The sequence below is a fragment of the Gopherus evgoodei genome, chromosome 16, assembly GCF_007399415.2.
Source record: "Gopherus evgoodei ecotype Sinaloan lineage chromosome 16, rGopEvg1_v1.p, whole genome shotgun sequence".
NCBI classification, from domain to species: Eukaryota; Metazoa; Chordata; order Testudines; family Testudinidae; genus Gopherus; species Gopherus evgoodei.
The window spans coordinates 21,867,398-21,885,353 of record NC_044337.1 but is presented as its reverse complement, the minus strand read 5'-3'; the positions used below and the strand labels follow the sequence as shown (position 1 = coordinate 21,885,353).

Below are 17,956 nucleotides of genomic sequence, written 5' to 3'. Positions count from 1 at the left end.
TATAAAAATGGTGTAGAGCAGGCCCAAAACTCTGTAACCCTCTTTTCATGGTTATCTAGCTACCTAATCTAGTATTCAGACTTTCTTTGAGGTTCTCAGTGGCAATAAAGAAGAACAGAAGGGTGAGACTGTGGGAGCAGGGATGCCATCCCCATCCTCCTAATGTTCTCTTTCTCCATAAAACACCTCTCTTCCCGAGGGCCTAAAATCTCTGCACTATGACATGAGCAATGCCCAGGGAGTTCCCATCACACATCGTAAATGGAGTCTAATCAAGATCAGTTGAACTGGGGTTGGACAGTTCTGTTCAGATACATCGTCAAAGTAGGTCCGGATCTGTTGGGTGAGGTCTCTGAAGGAAGAACCGATGTCCTTCTCTTTCAGTTGCTTCAGGACTTTGGCCAGTGCTTTCATGCTCTCGCCAATGACTTCAGAACTGAAAATGTCATGTAAGGCCCCGATCAGTATGTCTAGAAGAAACTTCTTGTGCTTTTTCACCTGGACAGACAGGTGACATTAAAGAACAATTATCACTGATCACAATTCTAAGAAGTTTTCTTTAGCAGTTATGAAGCAGTGAGAATTTCATCAACCCCCTCTCACCCCAGAGACCTATAGCTATATTTCAGACCAGGTGCTAGCTACAATGAGCCAAACTCGGTGCCATAATACACCTGTGTAATCCTATTATTAGATTTCTAGTTACTTAGATTCCAAGGCCAAAAGGGACCATTGTGATTATCTGGTGTGACCTCCTGCATAACATAGAATTTCCCCAAAATAGTCTCTGTTTTAACTAGAGTGTATCTTATAGAAAAATATCCAATCTTGATTTTAAAATTGCTAGTGACCGAGAATCCACCACAACCTTTGGTAAATTGTTCCAATGGTTAATTAAAATTACCATTAAAAATGGATGCCTTATTCCCAGTCTGAATGAGTCTAGCTTCGTTTTTCCTCATTGAATCTTGTTATACCTTTGTTTGCTAATGGGAAGAACCCATTACCAAAATGTGTTCCCCATGTGAGTAGTTATAGACTGTCCTCAAGTCACTCCTTAACCTTCTCTTCGTAAATAGAATTACAGAACCGCTCCGCGACCTGGACAAAAACTCATGGCCCATTGGGAGCCTCCGCCCCTCTCCCCACAGAAGAGTAACCCTAATAAATAAGCCTACCCAAAGTGATGGGCACATCTGGTAACATTGTGCCTCTGATTCCTGTACTGAACTGGGTAGCGCACATTGGAAAATATAATCCCAATTGTACATGCAAACGGATGGGGTACAAATTAGCTGTTATCACTCAAGAAAGAGACCTCAGAGTCATTGTGCACAGTTCTCTGAAAGCATCTGCTCCACATGCAGTCAAAAACGCTAACAACATGTTAGGAACCATTAGGAAGGGGATCGACAATAAGACAGTAAATATCATTATGCCACTATATAAATCTACAGTACCCCCACACCTTGAATACTGTGTGCAGTTTTGCTCACCTAATCTCAAAAAAGATATGTTAGAATTGGAAGAAGTACAGAGAAGAGCAACAAAAATTATTAGGCGTATGGGACAATTTCTCGCACAAGGAGAGATTAAAAAGACAGGCACTTTTCAGCTTGGAAAGAGAAGACTAAGAGGGAATATGATAGAGATCTATAAAATCATGACTGGTGTAGAGAAAGTCAATACGGAAGTGTTATTTAGCCCTTCACATAACTCAAGAAGAAGGGGTCACCCAATGAAATTAATAGGAAGCAGGTTTAAAACAAACAAAGGAAACATTTCTTCACACAATGCAGTCAATCTGTGGAACTCATTGTCAGGGAGATGTTGTGAAGGCCAAAAGTATAACTGGGTTCCAAAAAGGATTAGATGAGTTCACGGAGGACAGGTCCATCACTGGCTATTAGCTAACATGGTCAAGGATGCAACCCCATGATCTGGGTGTCTCTAAACCTTTGACTGCCAGAAGCTGGGGCTGGGACTGTCCAACAGGGGATGGTTCACTTGGCAATTGCCTCGTTCTGTTCATTCCCTCTGAAGCATCTGGCACCCACCACTGTCAGAAGACAGGATACTGGGCTAGATGCACCATTCTTCTGGGGGTTCCAGGATAGCCACTCTTATGTTTTATGTTCTTAGCTGATTACATAGAAATTCAGCTTTAGCATCCTGGGAGCATAAGAACCTCAGGGTTGGAAAGGACCTCAGGAGGTATCTAGTCCAACCCCATGCTCAAAGCAGAACCAACCCCACAGATTTTTACCCCAGTTCCCTAAGAGGCCCACTCAACGATTGAGCTCACAACCTGGGGTTTACCAGGGCAATGCTCAAACCACTGAGCTATCCCTCCCTTCTCTTCCAAGACATGGATGTTTAGATGGGAGCCAAGGTCTGGAATGCCAAAAGGGAAACGCGTTTGGCATCTTTTTAACTAGGGTGGAAGCTCTTTGGGTGTTGACTTGGTGAATCTAATTACAGAATAAGCCATCAGTTTGGGGGATTGTCTGCCCTCTGATTCTTGCAGTCTGCCTGCAGTGTGGTCACAGCATTGTTGTGTAAACAAGACGGTTACTCACCTTTGTAACTGTTGTTCTTCGAGATGTGTTGCTCACATCCATTCCAGTTAGGTGTGCGCGCCGTGCGTGCACGTTCGTCGGAAACTTTTTACCCTAGCAACTCCAGCGGGCCGGCAGGTCGCCCCCTGGAGTGGCGCCGCCATGGCGCACAATATATATCCCTGCCGGCCCGCCCGCTCCTCAGTTCCTTCTTGCCGGTGACTCCGACAGTGGGGAAGGAGGGCGGGTGTGGAATGGATGTGAGCAACACATCTCGAAGAACAACAGTTACAAAGGTGAGTAACCGTCTTTTCTTCTTCGAGTGATTGCTCACATCCATTCCAGTTAGGTGAATCCCAAGCCATACCTAGGCGGTGGGGTCGGAGTGAGAAGTCGCGGCATGGAGCACTGCAGTTCCGTAGGCCGCATCCTCTCTTGACTGCTGGACCAGGGCGTAGTGGGAAGCAAAGGTGTGGACCGATGACCAGACAGATTTCCTGGATGGGCACACGGGCGAGGAAAGCCAGCGACGACGCCTGCGCCCTGGTAGAATGCGCAGTCACACGGCCCGTAGGGATATGGGCCAAGTCATAACAGGTCCTGATGCAGGACGTTACCCAAGAGGATAATCTCTGGGAGGAGATAGGAAGCCCTTTCATGCGGTCCGCTACTGCCACGAAAAGCTGGGGGGATTTGCGGAAGGGCTTGGTCCTCTCCACGTAGAGCGCGAGAGCCCTACGGACATCAAGCGAGTGGAGCTGCTGCTCCCTGCCTGAGGAGTGAGGTTTCGGGAAAAAAACCGGGAGGAATATCTCTTGGTTGACGTGGAAGGCTGAGACCACCTTGGGGAGAAAGGCAGGGTGTGGTCTCAGCTGCACCTTGTCCTTGTGGAAGACCGTATATGGGGGGTCTACCACAAGAGCCTAGAGTTCCGACACCCGTCTAGCTGAGGTGATAGCTACTAGAAAGGCAGTCTTCCAAGAGAGGTAAAGCAGGGAGCAAGTAGCTAACGGCTCAAAGGGGGGGCCCCATGAGCCAGGACAACACCAGGTTAAGATCCCAGGTTGGAGCAGGGGGACGGACGTTAGGGAATAAACGTTCCAGCCCCTTAAGGAATCTAGACACCGTTGGGTGAGAAAAAACGGAGCGACCATCCGCACCCGGGTGAAAGGTGGAGATAGCTGCTAGGTGGACTCGCAATGACGATATGGCCAGACCTTGCCCTTTGAGGGACCAAATGTAGTCTAAGATGTCGGTTACCGAAACTTCCATAGGGCGGAGATTTCTCTCCACACACCAACAGGAGAAGCGCTTCCATTTGGCCGAATATGTCGCTCTTGTGGACGGTTTCCTGCTGCTCAAGAGCACCTCCCTCACCGGCGTGGAGCAGCGCAGCTCAGAGCCAGTCAGCCACGCAGGAGCCACGCCGCTAGGTGCAGCGACTGCAGGTCTGGTTGACAGAGGGTCCCGTGCTCCTGGGTAATCAGGTCCGGATGAAGGGGCAGGGGAACTGGGTCGGCTACGGACAGGTCCAGCAGCATGGTGTACCAGTGCTGCCTGGGCCATGCCGGGGCCACCATGATCACGTGAGCCCTGTCCCTGCGCACCTTCAGCAGGACCTTGTGGACCAGAGGGAACGGGGGAAACGCATAGTACAGGTGGGTCGACCACTGGATGAGGAAGGCATCCGCTATCGACCCGGGCTCCCTGCCCTGAAAGGAGCAGAACGCTTGGCACTTCCTGTTCCCCTTGGACGCGAAGAGGTCCACCCGGGGATAACCCCACCTCCGGAAGATGGAGAGGGTGACGTCCGGGCGAAGGGACCACTCGTGTGACAGGAAGGATCTGCTCAATCGATCCGCCAGCGTGTTCCGTACTCCGGGGAGGAAGGAAGCCCTGAGGTGAATGGAGTGGGCTACACAAAAGTCCCAGAGTCGTATTGCCTCGTGGCACAGGGAGGAGGATCTGGTGCCGCCATGCTTGTTGATATAGTACATGGTCGTCGTGTTGTCGGTGAACACGGCGACACAGCGACCCTGAAGCTGATGACAGAATGTTTGACAAGCAAGGCGGACCGCTCTCAACTCCCGCATGTTGATGTGTAGCCCCACCTCCTCCTGGGACCACAAGCCCTGCGTCCTCAGGGTCCCTAGGTGGGCCCCCCAGCCTAGATCTGAGGCATCCGTTGTTAGGGACACCGAGGGCTGAGGGGGGTGGAAAGGGAGACCCGCACATAACACGGACTGGTCTAGCCACCAGCCGAGAGAATCTAATACCCTCTCGGGGATTGTGATTAACATGTCTAGCGGCTGCCTTGTCGGCCTGTAATGATTGATGAGCCACAACTGGAGGGGCCTCATGCGGAGCCGAGCGTAATCGGTCACAAAGGTGCAAGCCGCCATGTGGCCTAACAGGGTTAGACATGTCCGCACTGACGTCAATGGGGCTGTCCGCAACCGTTGAACGATCGCCGACAAGGTCTGGAACCGCTGCAGTGGCAGCAAGGCCCTGCCCACAGTGGCGTCCAGGACGGCCCCGATGAATTCCACCCTCTGTGTGGGAATCAGGGTGGACTTGTCTGCGTTTACCAAGAGGCCCAGACTTGCGAACATGCCGGTGATCACGCGGACATGGCTGTAGACTTGTTCCGACGTGCCCCGAATCAACCAATCGTCCAGATAAGGAAACACGTGGACACGATTGCGCCGAAGATGCGCCACAACAACTGCCATGCATTTTGTAAACACCCTCGGGGCCGTGGACAGGCCAAATGGGAGGACTGCAAATTGATAATGAAGAGGCCCCACAACGAAGCGAAGGAAACGTCTGTGGCGTGGCCAAATGGCAATGTGAAAATACGCGTCCTGCATGTCGAGGGCGGCGTACCAGTCTCCCGGATCCAGGGATGGGATAATGGTCCCCAGGGATTCCATGCGGAACTTCAACTTCACCAGGTATTTGTTGAGCTCTCGCAGGTCGAGGATAGGCCTGAGGCCTCCCTTGGCCTTGGGGATCAGAAAGTAGCGGGAATAAAACCCCTTGCCTTTCTCGTTTTCCGGAACTGCCTCTATAGCTCCTTTGCTGAGGAGCGTCTGCACCTCCTGCCGAAGGAATTGCTCGTGAGAGGGGTCCCTGAAGAGGGACGAGGAAGGGGGGCGGGAAGGAGGAAATGAAACAAACTGCAGGCGGTATCCCGTCTGCACCGTGCTTAAGACCCAGCGGTCCGATGTTATTTGGGACCACGCCGGGAAGAAAAACGAAAGGCGGTTGGAAAACGGGGGGGAAGGATCCATTAGGGAAACTGTTACTGCGCCCTCGGGCGCACCTTCAAAATGAAGGCTTAGGTCCAGGCGGGGGCTTAGAGGAGCCTTGATTCTGCCCCCCATGGTTCCCCGAATGCCTGCGCCTTCCATTCCTGCCGCGGCGCCTGTTAAGGTCCTGCCGCTGGCGGAACTGGGAATACGGCCTGCGCTGTTGTTGTTGCTGTGGCCGGAAGGGTCTACGCTGCGTCACGGGAGTGTGCATCCCGAGGGACCGCATAATGACTCGGTTATCTTTCAGACTCTTGAGTCTGGGGTCTGTCTTTTCAGAGAACAAGCCCTGGCCTTCGAAAGGAAGGTCCTGTATAGTATGCTGGAGCTCCGGCGGAAGGCCGGAAACCTGCAGCCAGGAGATGCGACGCATCGTTACTCCCGACGCGAGGGTACGGGCAGCTGAGTCTGCAGCGTCCAAAGAGGCTTGCAAGGACGTGTGTGCGACCTTCTTGCCTTCATCCAAGATGGCCGCAAACTCTTGGCGAGCATCTTGTGGCAGCAGCTCCTTGAATTTGTCTGCTGCCACCCAGGAATTGAAGGCGTATCTGCTCAGCAGGGCTTGCTGGTTGGAGACCCTGAGCTGCAGCGCCCCAGCCGAGTACACCTTACGGCCGAGGAGGTCCATCCGCCTGGCTTCTCTGGCTTTGGGGGCTGGAGCCTCCTGGCCATGACGCTCCTTATCGTTCACTGATTGAACCACCAGGGAACACGGAGTCGAGTGCACATGGAGATATTCGTAGCCCTTAGAAGGGGCCATGTACTTCCTCTCGACGCCCTTCGCAGTAGGAGGGATGGAGGCCGGAGACTGCCAGATGGTGTTGGCGTTGGCCTGGATGGTTCGTATGAAGGGCAGGGCGACCCTGGTGGGAGCATCAGATGAGAGGATGGTGACAATAGGATCCTCTATCTCCGAGACCTCCTCGGCTTGCAGACTCAGATTTTGAGCTAATCGCCTGAGGAGGTCTTGGTGCGCCCTGAGATCCAGCGGGGGGGTGCTGTTGGAGGAGGTACCAGCCACCGCTTCATCCGGGGAGGAGGATGAGGAGACCCCAGGCAAGAGAGTGTCTAACTGTGGGTCTCCTTCAGCCCTCGCCTCTGCCTCAGGAGCCAAAGCGGAGTCTTGTTGCTTGGACCCTTCCTCCCCATCCGGGGAGGGAGGGGGGCGAGACAACGAGGCTTCAGGAGCCCTACGCTCCGCAGTCGCCGGCCTAGCAGGGAGCTGTTGGGGGCCCTGGGCCTGATGGTATGCCCAGGGTGTCCAGAATCCCCATTGTTGTGGGCCTTGGTCCTGCTGCGGCGGATCACTGAACAGCGCCGCCTGCCGGTCGGTGCCCAGCGCATACCCGCTGTCCGTTTGTGAGGATACGGACGGCTGTCTAGAGGGCCATGGTGGGGCTGACCCTGGATGGTAAGGGTCTGCACGGGTCGGCACGGAAGATCGTCTCGGTGCCGGGGACCGGTGCCGGGAGTCATATCGGTGCCAGGATCGGGACCGGGTTCTGTCACGGTGCCGGGATCCGGACCGGTACCGGGCGCCGCTTCGGTGCCGGGATCGGGACCTGCCACCAGCTCGGTGCCGGGAGGTCGACCGGGACCGGGACCTGCCACCAGCTCGGTGCCGGGAGGTCGACCGGTGCGGCGAGTAACGTCGGGACCTGCTCCTGGAATCGCGGTGCCGGTATCGGCGGCTGGAGCCTGACCGCGATCGTCTTGATGTCGACCGGTGCCGCGAGTGCGACTGGTACCGCTGAGGGGAGCGGTGCCGGGACTGCGAGCGGCGGCGGGATCTGGAGTGACCATGACGTCGGGACCTGGATCGTGAACGAGAGTCCCGAGACGGTGCCGACATCATGGGCTTGCCTCTGGACACGACCCGCACCGGAGGTACCAGGGGTGGCAGCCGAGTGGGCTCAGTCAGGGCTATGAGGTCCCGAGCCGAGGCGAAGGTCTCCGGTGTGGATGGGACCACTATCTCAACCCCAGATCTCATGGGGGAGCTCGGCGGCACCGGACTCGATGGACCCGCCGGGCCCGGAGTCGACGGTGCCGGCGGCGCCGCGGCTGATGTTGAGGCCAGGCGCTCTAGCCGGGTCTGCCTGGCCGGAGTAGCAGACTTCGACGGCATTGGCTCTGTCTCCGGTGCCGGAGAAGGTTGGTGCCAGGGAGTCTTCTCTGTGCCGGTGCAATCCGGTGCCGGCGCAGAGATCACGGCCTGCGAAGCCGTCGGGTCAAGTGCCGCCTCCATAAGGAGAGTTCGGAGTCTTTGATCCCTCTCCTTCTTTGTCCTTGGCTTAAAAGCCTTGCAGATGCGGCACTTGTCGGATCTGTGCGATTCCCCCAGGCACTTCAGGCACGCTTCGTGGGGATCGCTGGTAGGCATGGGCTTCTTGCAGGCCGCACACTGCTTGAAGCCCGGCAAGCCAGGCATGAGCCCGGTGCCGGGAAGGGCTAAGCCCCTGGCGAAGAACTATTTACAAACTACTTAACTTAACTACTACTTAACAATCTAATTAACAACTACAATAGTACTAGAGATAAACGATAGATAACGAGGAGAGCTAGGGACGTGGAGGACAGCTATGCCGCGCTCCACAGTTCCAACGACCGACACGGCGGTAAGAAGGAACTGAGGAGCGGGCGGGCCGGCAGGGATATATATTGGGCGCCATGGCGGCGCCACTCCAGGGGGCGACCTGCCGGCCCGCTGGAGTTGCTAGGGTAAAAAGTTTCCGACGAACATGCACGCGCGGCGCGCACACCTAACTGGAATGGATGTGAGCAATCACTCGAAGAACTCTCTCTTATGGAAGGAGAGGGATCTTAGGGCTTGGCTACACTGGAGAGTTGCAGCGCTGGTGAGGGGGTTACAGCGCTGCAACTCAGGATGTGGCCATGCTTGCAAAGCACAGCCAGCGCTGCAACTCCCTGGTTGCAGCGCTGGCTGTCCACCTGGTCTGCCTCGGGTGTAGCGATTCCAGCGCTGGTCATGCAGCGCTGGTCAGCAAGTCTGGACACCACCAGCGCTTTTATTGGCCTCCAGGGTATAAGGAGGTATCCCAGAATTCCTGTCCACAACAAACCAGAAGAATGGCTGAACTCCGATCTCCCCGTAGCTACTTGCTAAAAAATAAAACACAGCTGCTCTGTGCTCCAGCGAGCGAGCCAGCCAAGGCAGGAGAATTGCTTTGGAATGTTCATAGCTGTTTGCTTGAGGAGAGAGGGGGAGGGGTAATGTTGAGCAACTGTTTATGTGGTCTGATGGCTATTTAGGAGTGCATAATTAGCATTTAGTGAATAAGAGACAGGTGGGGGAAAGGTCAAAACTTTTAAAATGATTGAAGGTAGGCACTGTGTATCTTCCAGCCCTTACAACTTGCAAGGCAGGGAGCTGAGAACAGTGTCAGCTCCAAAAATCCACTCTCTCTGTCTCCCCCACGCTCCCTGTCACATTCCACCCCATCCCCCTCTTTTGAAAAGCACGTTGCAGCCACTTGAATGCTGGGATAGCTGCCCATAATGCACCACTCCCAACAGTGCTGCAAATGCTGCAAATGTGGCCACACTGCAGCGCTGGTAGCTCTCAGTGTGGACACACTGCAGCGCTGGCCCTACACAGCTGTACGAACACAGCTGTAACTACCAGCGCTGCAGAACTGTAAGTGTAGTCATGGCCTTAGTCACCTTGAAATCCAAGCTGCTGCCCTGGAAGAGTTTTTCATGCATTTGCGTTGAGTGTCAGATCTGATAGAAGCAGAGAAGTCAGCTCAAGGAAGAGTACGGCTATACTCACTGTGCTATGAACTGTCTCTTGATAGGCAGTCAGCAGCTGGGTGCTGGCCTGAAAGGCCCTTTCTCTCTCCCACTCCTTCCCTGAACTGAACCATGTCGCTAGGAGCTGTTGGTAGAGCAGGGGAACGGACAGAGTTAGTACCAGAAAATCCCTCCCAAAGTTCCTCTTAAACAGGTTTAATAGTCACTAAAATCCCTCTCCAAAGCATCTCACCTCCATGTAGCAAAAGAATTACATATCTAATGGAAAAGCTCCTAATATATACAAGTCCCAGGGGCCAGATTCCCCTCTGGTGACTGAAGCCAAAGGAGTTACATGAGAGATGAATCTGGGCCCGTCTATGTGATGTCTGCTGTAGACTGTCTGATGGGAGCTGTCTAGCACATCACATGCTGTTTGATGTCTGCTGCTGTGGTCTGTTTCCTGGGCAACTTCTCCCATGTTGAGTGGCAGAATGACAGAGAGGAGCATTTCTTTTTATTAATTTGAAGAAGAGCAGAGAAGTCCCCCCAGCCCAGCTCCTTTTAGAACTTCATTTTTATACTGAAGGTGCATCAAACTCCCCACCCCTCAGCTCTTCACGATATTCTGTCCATGTCTGAGGAACAGGAAGTCTCCTCTGAATGAGTTTCCATACATGGGGCCTAATTCAACATTCATGAATTCCTCTTAGAAGAAGTGATCCGTTTCAACTGGTTCTCTTGGATTTGGCTACTGCAGGGGTGATTTTCTTGCCGCTCCAAGTAGTGTCAACGACACTGTAAGAACTTGGTCCCAATCCAGCCCTGGCATGAAATGCCAAAGCTTCCATGGATTTCAGTGGGGCACATGCCCGCTTAGCCCAGGAAGAATTTGGTGCTTTCTCCCTAAAATTCACTCCATTGTGGAAAATTCCTCCACAACTGAAGCTTGACCCCCTAAATCACCAACTCTTCCCTGCTGTAACACAAGAAACAATCTCCACCACGGTTCAATGGTCTACTCACTTCAAACATTTCCTGGAACCAGTCTGCAGTTGGTTCTTCCTCCAGCAAAGTCTCCATTAGCTTGCCAAGGGCTTCCAAGGACCTCACATAGAGTGACTGAAACCAGAAGAGAAGGAGTGAGGCTCAGCACAGATCATTTGTGTGTGTGGGCCGGGGAAAGCTAACCATGCCTTGCCAGGGAGGCCATGTGTCACTGCCATCACCCAGTGCCGGCTGGCCAGAAATACAGTGGATGGTGCCAGAGGAGAATTGTTGTCACGTACTTGTATAAGCAGAGCATCCTTTGCTGTCTCGCTTTCCTTTTTCATCATCTCTAAAGGAGGAAGGGGAAATAAACTTTTGAAGCACTGATCAAGGAGCTCACGGTTTTCCTCCAAGGTCAGAGATGGTTTGAGTTTGCTGTCAGAAGAAAGATAGAGAGAAAAGTCATGCATTAGACTCAGTACCACCTCCAAGTAAAAGAATTGGGTCCAATGACTAGTGAGCGTCCCAATCTAGAACCCCAAGTGCAAACAACACTTCACTTTGCACTTCTATTAAGTACTGGCTCATCTAGAAGTCAAGCTAAAACTTCAAGTCCCCTTTTTAGAGAAACCCACAAGCTTCCTTCCCCCTGCCAGCTAGCCAGACACCCAGGGCCGGTGCAACCATTTAGGCGGACTAGGCGGTTGCCTAGGGCGCCGAGATTTGGGGGCGCCAAAAAGCACCCCCCAATTTTTTTAAATGGTTGAGCAGCCGCTGCTGCTAGGACAGAGAGGGAGTCTGAGCTGCCGGCAGGAGCCAGCAGCCCAGGGGCCCCCTGGGTCAGGGCGCTGCCGAGGCATGGTCCACGGCTTGGATGGAGCTGCTGCAGTGGTGCCTGCGGACGGTCAGCTGCTCGTGCGGCTTGGGTGGACCGCCCGCAGGCACAACTGCGGCAGCTCCATCTGAGCCGCGGACCAGCGCGTGGGGTGGCAAAATTGCCGTCCGCCTAGGGCGCTCAAAACCCTAGCGCCGGTCCTGCAGACAACTCCCTCCCCATCTGAACTCTGTTCCATTTTACTGCATGCCCCACAACCTCCAGTCTTGTGTCTTTCAAGCACAAACCTCCAAATGGACACATTCAAATCCTTAAGAACTGAAGTCCTGCTGGTGAGCAGCATGTGAGCCTCAGGGCCACCCAGAGGATTCAGGGGGCCTGGGGTCTTTGGCGACGGGGAATTGCCACCGAAGACCCAGCACTTCAGCGGTGGGTCCCGGGGCGGAAGGATCCCCCGCCGCTGAATTGCCGCCGAAGACCTGAAGCGGCAGAAGCTCTGGGGGCCCGGGCCCTGTGAGAGTTTTCCAGGGCCCCTGGAGTGAATGACTCTGCTCCAGGGGCCCTGAAAAACTCTCGTGGGGGCCCTTGCAGGGCCCGGGGCCTGGGGCAAAATGCCCCACTTGCTCCCCCCGGGCGGCCCTGGTGAGCCAAACCCTGCAGGCATTAGACTGCTCCCAACCTGACACTCATGAATTAACAAATAAGAAGGCATCACAGTGCCAGGAAATATGGCAGAAAATAGCCTACCTCAGCTGTTCAATGGCAAGAATTGCCTTGTAGCGAACTGGAGATGCCAGGGAATCCAGTGGTTCTTTTTTTTTTTAATGAAGTCCTGAAATGCATGAATAGGGACATCAAAAATGGGAAATGGATTTGAAAGGCAGAGAGGCCTTCCTCTCACCCCCTGAAACAGGGCCATCTGCCAGACCTGGAATAAACAGACACTGTGCTCAGCAGGCTCTCTGCCTCAGAAATGAACCGTAGGGCCATCTGCAGGCTATACAGAGGACAGAAAGAGAACTCACCAGACACAAGCCGTTCCTTCCAGTTACAGCCCACAAGATGTCAGCATCCCTGCCAAGCTCAGAGTGGACCCAGCATTCTGGGTGCCATGCAGGTAGCGCATGAGACTGCAGTAGTACAATCACAGCCAATGGATAAAATAACATCCCCCTGGAAAACCAGTCTTATTACATGACAACAAACGCCTAATCACTCACCAGCATGTAGCCAAGGAGCTCCAGTTTGTAAGAGAATTCAAACTCCTGGGAGTCTCTGGTCTCCAAGATGGCACAGCTAATCTCCATGACATTGTGGATGAGGGTTAATTTTAGGTACATGTCCTACATAATCCAGAAGGAGAAACAAGAGGATGTGGATGAGAACCTGAGAGAAGAACCACAGTCCAGAAGATAAAGATCAGGAATTAAATCTAGCCTCAGGGAAGGAGAGAGGTGCCTGCAGACCCCAGAAGGTAGAGGCCCCTGGCTCTGCACCCACCTCAGAAGAAGCAAAAACCCAGGTTCAGATAAATAAATCCAGGTCCACTTACACCAGAGCAGCCAGGACTCCTGCTTGATGCAGCAAGGAAACCAAGCTCTGTGCAATTTAAACAAGCAACTTGTGTATAGAAAATGCAAAAGCTGAGGGCAGATTATTTAGAATGTACCTTGTTCGCAACAGTGATGCCCAGCACCTGAAAAACGAAATGCAAAACAGCTATTAGCAATGGAGATAGTCCCACATAACACACAACCTCAAAACGTCCTGGCTGGTGAATATGGAGCAGAGAGAAATCACTATTGTTAAATCTTCCAAAAGGCAGGAAATGTAGGCAGAGGGGGTGTTCTGCAGAGGTCAGTATCAGGGGCCATCCTCCGTAACATTTGCATTTGTGAAGTACTGGAAGATCTCAGTTTGGTTCAACTGTTTTTGGCAATGCCTAAGTGAGAGTCTCAGTTAGACAAGGCAGAACTGAATGGCAAAGTGACGTGGAGAGGTTGCACTGAGATGAGAGTCAGGACCAGCACTCAGACACCTGGCGAACAGAAATAATGGAGCACACAGACAAACAAGAAGACAGATAAGAGGTACGGGAAGTAGTGAGTCCAAGAAACAGCGTGACAGCAAATCAACTAAATACAGGCTAGCACTAGTCTCTCTTGGGTAGTAAAAGATAGAGCTAGATACACATCCATATTAGGGGAGTTAGAGTGTTATTCTGAATAGCCTGAGTGTCACTGCATCTGAATTACTGTGTAGCTGGGGTCTACAGAATTTCAGAAGAATATAGAAAATTAGAGAAAATACAAAGAAGAGCAACAAAAATGATACAACATGTGACAGCTCACGCTCCATCCATTACAGTTTTAAATTTGAGTTCTGTGACACTTATCACGCAAAAGCTCTTACCTGACAACTGGCTCTGTAATGGAGAAGGATGTTCCCTGTGATGTCTGCCTCTACTCGGGAAAGAAGCTGGTCTTTTGGAGCATGGACAGCCACGCTGCTGTATGTCAGCATCAGGGTGCTGCGAGTCTTGCCTCTCTTCCCATGGTGGTAGTCCTAGACAATCAGAAAGTTCTTCTGATTCCTTTTGCTTTGGAATTCTGATCTGCTGCTGACCAAGGAATTCCTCACAGCAGCAATAGCAGCTTGCACTTGCAAAGCTCTTTTCAGCCAAAGATCTCAAACCACTTGCAAAAAGTATTTAAGCAATATAATAATAACTGTGAGGTGTGGAGAGATTAGTATCTCCATCATTCCCACTAGGTAACTCTGACACAGAGAGCCTAAAATGCTGAACCTACAGGAGTGAAGTATACGGGAGCTTAGTCATTGACACCGGTGGGTACAAGATCAGGTGCTAAATGTCTTGCCTAAGGCTGCACAGTGAGTAAATGGCAGAGCCAGCAGTGGAAGCCCAGAGGCCTAGTCTCCTGCTCTAGCCTCTAGATCAGTGGTTTTCAACCAGGGCTACTTGTGTATCCCTAAGGGTCTGCAGAGGTCTTCCAAGGGGTTTATCAAGTCATCTAGATATTTGCCTAGTTTTACAGCAGACTACGAAGAATGCAAGTACAATATTTATATTTCAGTTGATTTATTTTTATAATTATGTGGTAAAAGTGAGAAAATAAGCAATTTTCAGTAATAATGTGCTATGATACTTTTTAATAATTTTATGCCTGATTTTGTAAGCAAGTAATTTTTAAGTGAGGTGAAATTTAGGATACACAAGACAAATCAGACTCCTGAAAGCGGTACACTAATCTGGACAGGTTGAGAACCACTGCTCTGAATCAGATGTTCCATAACTGTCATCCATAGACCACTGATGGTCTACCTAAAGCAGGTTGCTTGGCCACATGTTGCTTGCAACACCTCCTCATTTCCAGCTGCTAACTGGGATTTAAAAAACGCTAAAAATACCTTAAATGCTTTTCCATGCAAGCCACTGAGGTAGTTCCCTCACATTGTGCATGGGAGGGGCGCTCAAGCCATGGGACGTCAGATGATAAAAATCATTTGAGAGAATCCCAGCTCCAGATTGTGCTCTTCTCTGTTTAACTGCAGGCATCACATAGAACGCATACACTGGGGGACAATGCTAGCTGACCAGAGGAGACGCTACCCCAGGGCTGCTGCCCCTGCTTTAGAGGGAGAGGAAGTTGGAGAGAACCCCCTGGCTCCTTTACCTTCAGGCGGCTGATGAACTCAGGAATCTTAACCTTGTTCATTGCAGCCCCAAACTCCTGAAGTGCGTTCAGGGTGAGGTCCAGATGGCTCTCAGCAGAGAATGCGAGGATGGAAATGACTCCCTGTCACCCAAGAAAAATACTGGTTAGGATCTAACCCACGAGTCCATTCCTTTCACCTGAAGCGGCATAAAGCGCCAGTCAGGCGTGAGACACATGGGGAGCGGGGGCTGAGTGAAATAGCAATAGAGAGGCTATGAAGCGAAATGGCATCTGTCCCAGGCCAACTCAGAGCTGAGCCCCACAGGGAGCATTCAGGGATTACTTGGTAAAGTGGGGAGAGGGACAGAGTCCTCACCTCTCTCTCAGGGACTTCCATATAATCTGTTGTTCTCAGAAATTGATGAAGCTGTGATTTAACATGGACCAGGTCCTGACAAACTGCTAAGGACGTTCCTAGCGCCTTATACAGGAAACTCTGAAAGAAAGAGACCAGCACCGAGATATCAGTAACACAACGTGCCTGTCAGTACAGACCCAGCTCAGCAACACTCAGGAAAGAACAAGATAGCCAAGTCCAAGCACCCATACTGCAGAAACATCCCATCAGCTAGCCCAGCCAGAGAACCAACAATGCAGCACAGACAAGCAGCCTGTCCAAGCAAATATTGGAAGGGCAGGGGGGCAAGAGAGCAGGAAACAAGTAAAAACAAATTTGTTATGCAGAATAAAATATAAAGTAATGAGGCCTTGAGAGAAGCCTTATGTAGCCCCCCAATCAGAATTTCAAGGGAAATTAACTAGAAACTAAGCCTTAACAGAGAACAAACCTTCTCAGGGGAGGGGCTGGTATAGCTGGCCATCTGCTGGCTCAACTCAAGGCTTATCTGCCTGCTCCAGGCACTGTCGTCTATCATCTCCAGAGATGTTCCTAGGAACTGAGTGTAAAACAAGAGTTAAAGCACAGGGTTAATTGCAAAAATTTGGGGGTTGCTGTGGGGTTTGTTTGTTTATTTGTTTGGTGTTTTTCTTTTCTTCCTTGTTTTCTCTTGTAAACTTTCCAATATTCAGGTGTCATGGGAACGTTATTTCCCCACTGAGAACTATAAACATCGACAACCCAGACTTCCTCTGCTGTTGTTCTTTAACCTTTGCCTGATGATTCCTCTCAGTCCCCAAACCCAGATGGACAGTGAATTGGAGAATGAGACAGAGCCAAGAAATCTGACCATTGAGGAGTGATTTTATAGTGGATGGAGGATGGGTCTAATAAACTTTGAACAAAGGGACCTGGACTACAAAGGACCAGGCACCTTCTCTGAAGTGCTCTGGACCCTTTACGCCACCTCCCGAGGGTCCCCAGGGTTGTGCGGTACCTCACTACCACCTGCCCTTAGCATGAGGAAGCCTTCTCTGTGCTCTGCCAGTCACAGGAAACACAAACACGCCCTTCTCACCCCATCCAGATTCCACTGTCCTTCCACAGATAAGCAATCGCTACAGTCCAACCGCTGAGCCCTCTCTGCAGCCCCACAATGTCCAGCGCCTGTTCCACTGGATACTCACAGAATTCATAGGCTTGCTACAGACCACCTTACCAGTTTCACCTCAGAGTCACCGCTCCATTTCACACACTTAGATACATTTATAGTGAAAACAGGCAGAGTTCAATTCACAAAGATCAGAGAGTTGAGAAGGAGCAAGTAAAATTAATGCAAACAAATGGTTATGTCAAAATAAAATCATAACAACTTCTAGAGCTTATACTTAGATAACCAAACATTCCCCTGTCTCACAAAGGATAGCTCCCCCAAATCTCTCTCCCAGCATGAAACACCCAGACCAAAGGTGATCCTCCATTCATAAGACAAGCCAGCTGGCAGTTCGTCCAATAGGTGAAGGATACCTGGTGCCGGATACCTCTGGACCTCCAGAAAGAGTTCCAAGCATCCATTGTCTTCACTTGTAAACAGCGTACCCCCTATTGTTTGTTTGTTTTTCTTGTATCAAATCTCCTCTGGAGACTTCGCAATCACTTGATTAGAATTTTCCTCTATTGATTAGCATCCACTGTGAATAATTATTCTGTCTACATACAGCCATTCAGGCAGATAAGCATCTCCTGCCTGAAAGAAACTTGTTTATCACTTTCTGGTGACCAGCCTCAACTCACGCACCTTAAAAGCATCAATTTCAGTACACAACCATAACATCTTATATATTCTCCATCCAGTCACGTGCAATGATTATGATGAGCCGTGTGGCACAGGTATCCAGCAAAGGCTTTACATGACACCCTTTGATTATATAGAGATCAGATCCTGGGAATCCTGTGGCCTAAGTCAGTGGGCACCCAAAGGACCTGGGGTCACACCCTCAACTCCCACTGAAGTCAGCCAGAGGTTAGTAACTCTCAGCGCTTTGCTGTTTCAGGCCTGAATTTTGAACAGCAGCCAGGAAATATCAGAAACCTCATAAGAAAACCTAATCTGATTTGATTTTTTAGCCCAAAGAATTTCAAATAAGGCTGGGATCTGGAATGGGAAATTCTAGAGTGTAATCCAACCCCAAATGGAACTCCAAACCTTCTGGGGTGTATTTGTCACTAGGTCCCTTCCTTTCATTTTCAGCACTCGCCATAAAAATGTTCCTTGTCTGGATTTATATGAGGCTGTAAATTGCTCTTTCTGACCAGAAAGGCTTCTCCATGAGATACAGTCACCAAACCCTGTCTTGTCTCTTTTCCTTTTTGGGTTTCTCATAGCAAATTTTCTTTTGAGTGGCAAAGAGAAAAAAAGAATCCTTTAGGATGTC

General features: G+C 51.1%; 1 protein-coding gene across 1 annotated transcript in view; it reads right to left on the bottom strand.

Annotated features, from left to right (window-relative positions):
* The window catches only part of LOC115636209 (maestro heat-like repeat-containing protein family member 2B), a 54,861-nt gene that overhangs the window by 4,295 nt on the left and 32,610 nt on the right, over positions 1-17,956 (bottom strand). The window contains exons 20-29 of the mRNA XM_030536017.1: positions 15,973-16,080; positions 15,501-15,620; positions 15,143-15,265; positions 13,860-14,012; positions 13,117-13,143; positions 12,668-12,790; positions 12,221-12,279; positions 10,912-11,047; positions 10,649-10,744; positions 316-498 (exon numbers count right to left, since the gene is read on the bottom strand). Of these exons, the coding sequence (XP_030391877.1) occupies positions 316-498; positions 10,649-10,744; positions 10,912-11,047; positions 12,221-12,279; positions 12,668-12,790; positions 13,117-13,143; positions 13,860-14,012; positions 15,143-15,265; positions 15,501-15,620; positions 15,973-16,080 (1,128 nt within the window). The remainder of the gene's footprint in view (positions 1-315; positions 499-10,648; positions 10,745-10,911; positions 11,048-12,220; positions 12,280-12,667; positions 12,791-13,116; positions 13,144-13,859; positions 14,013-15,142; positions 15,266-15,500; positions 15,621-15,972; positions 16,081-17,956) is intronic.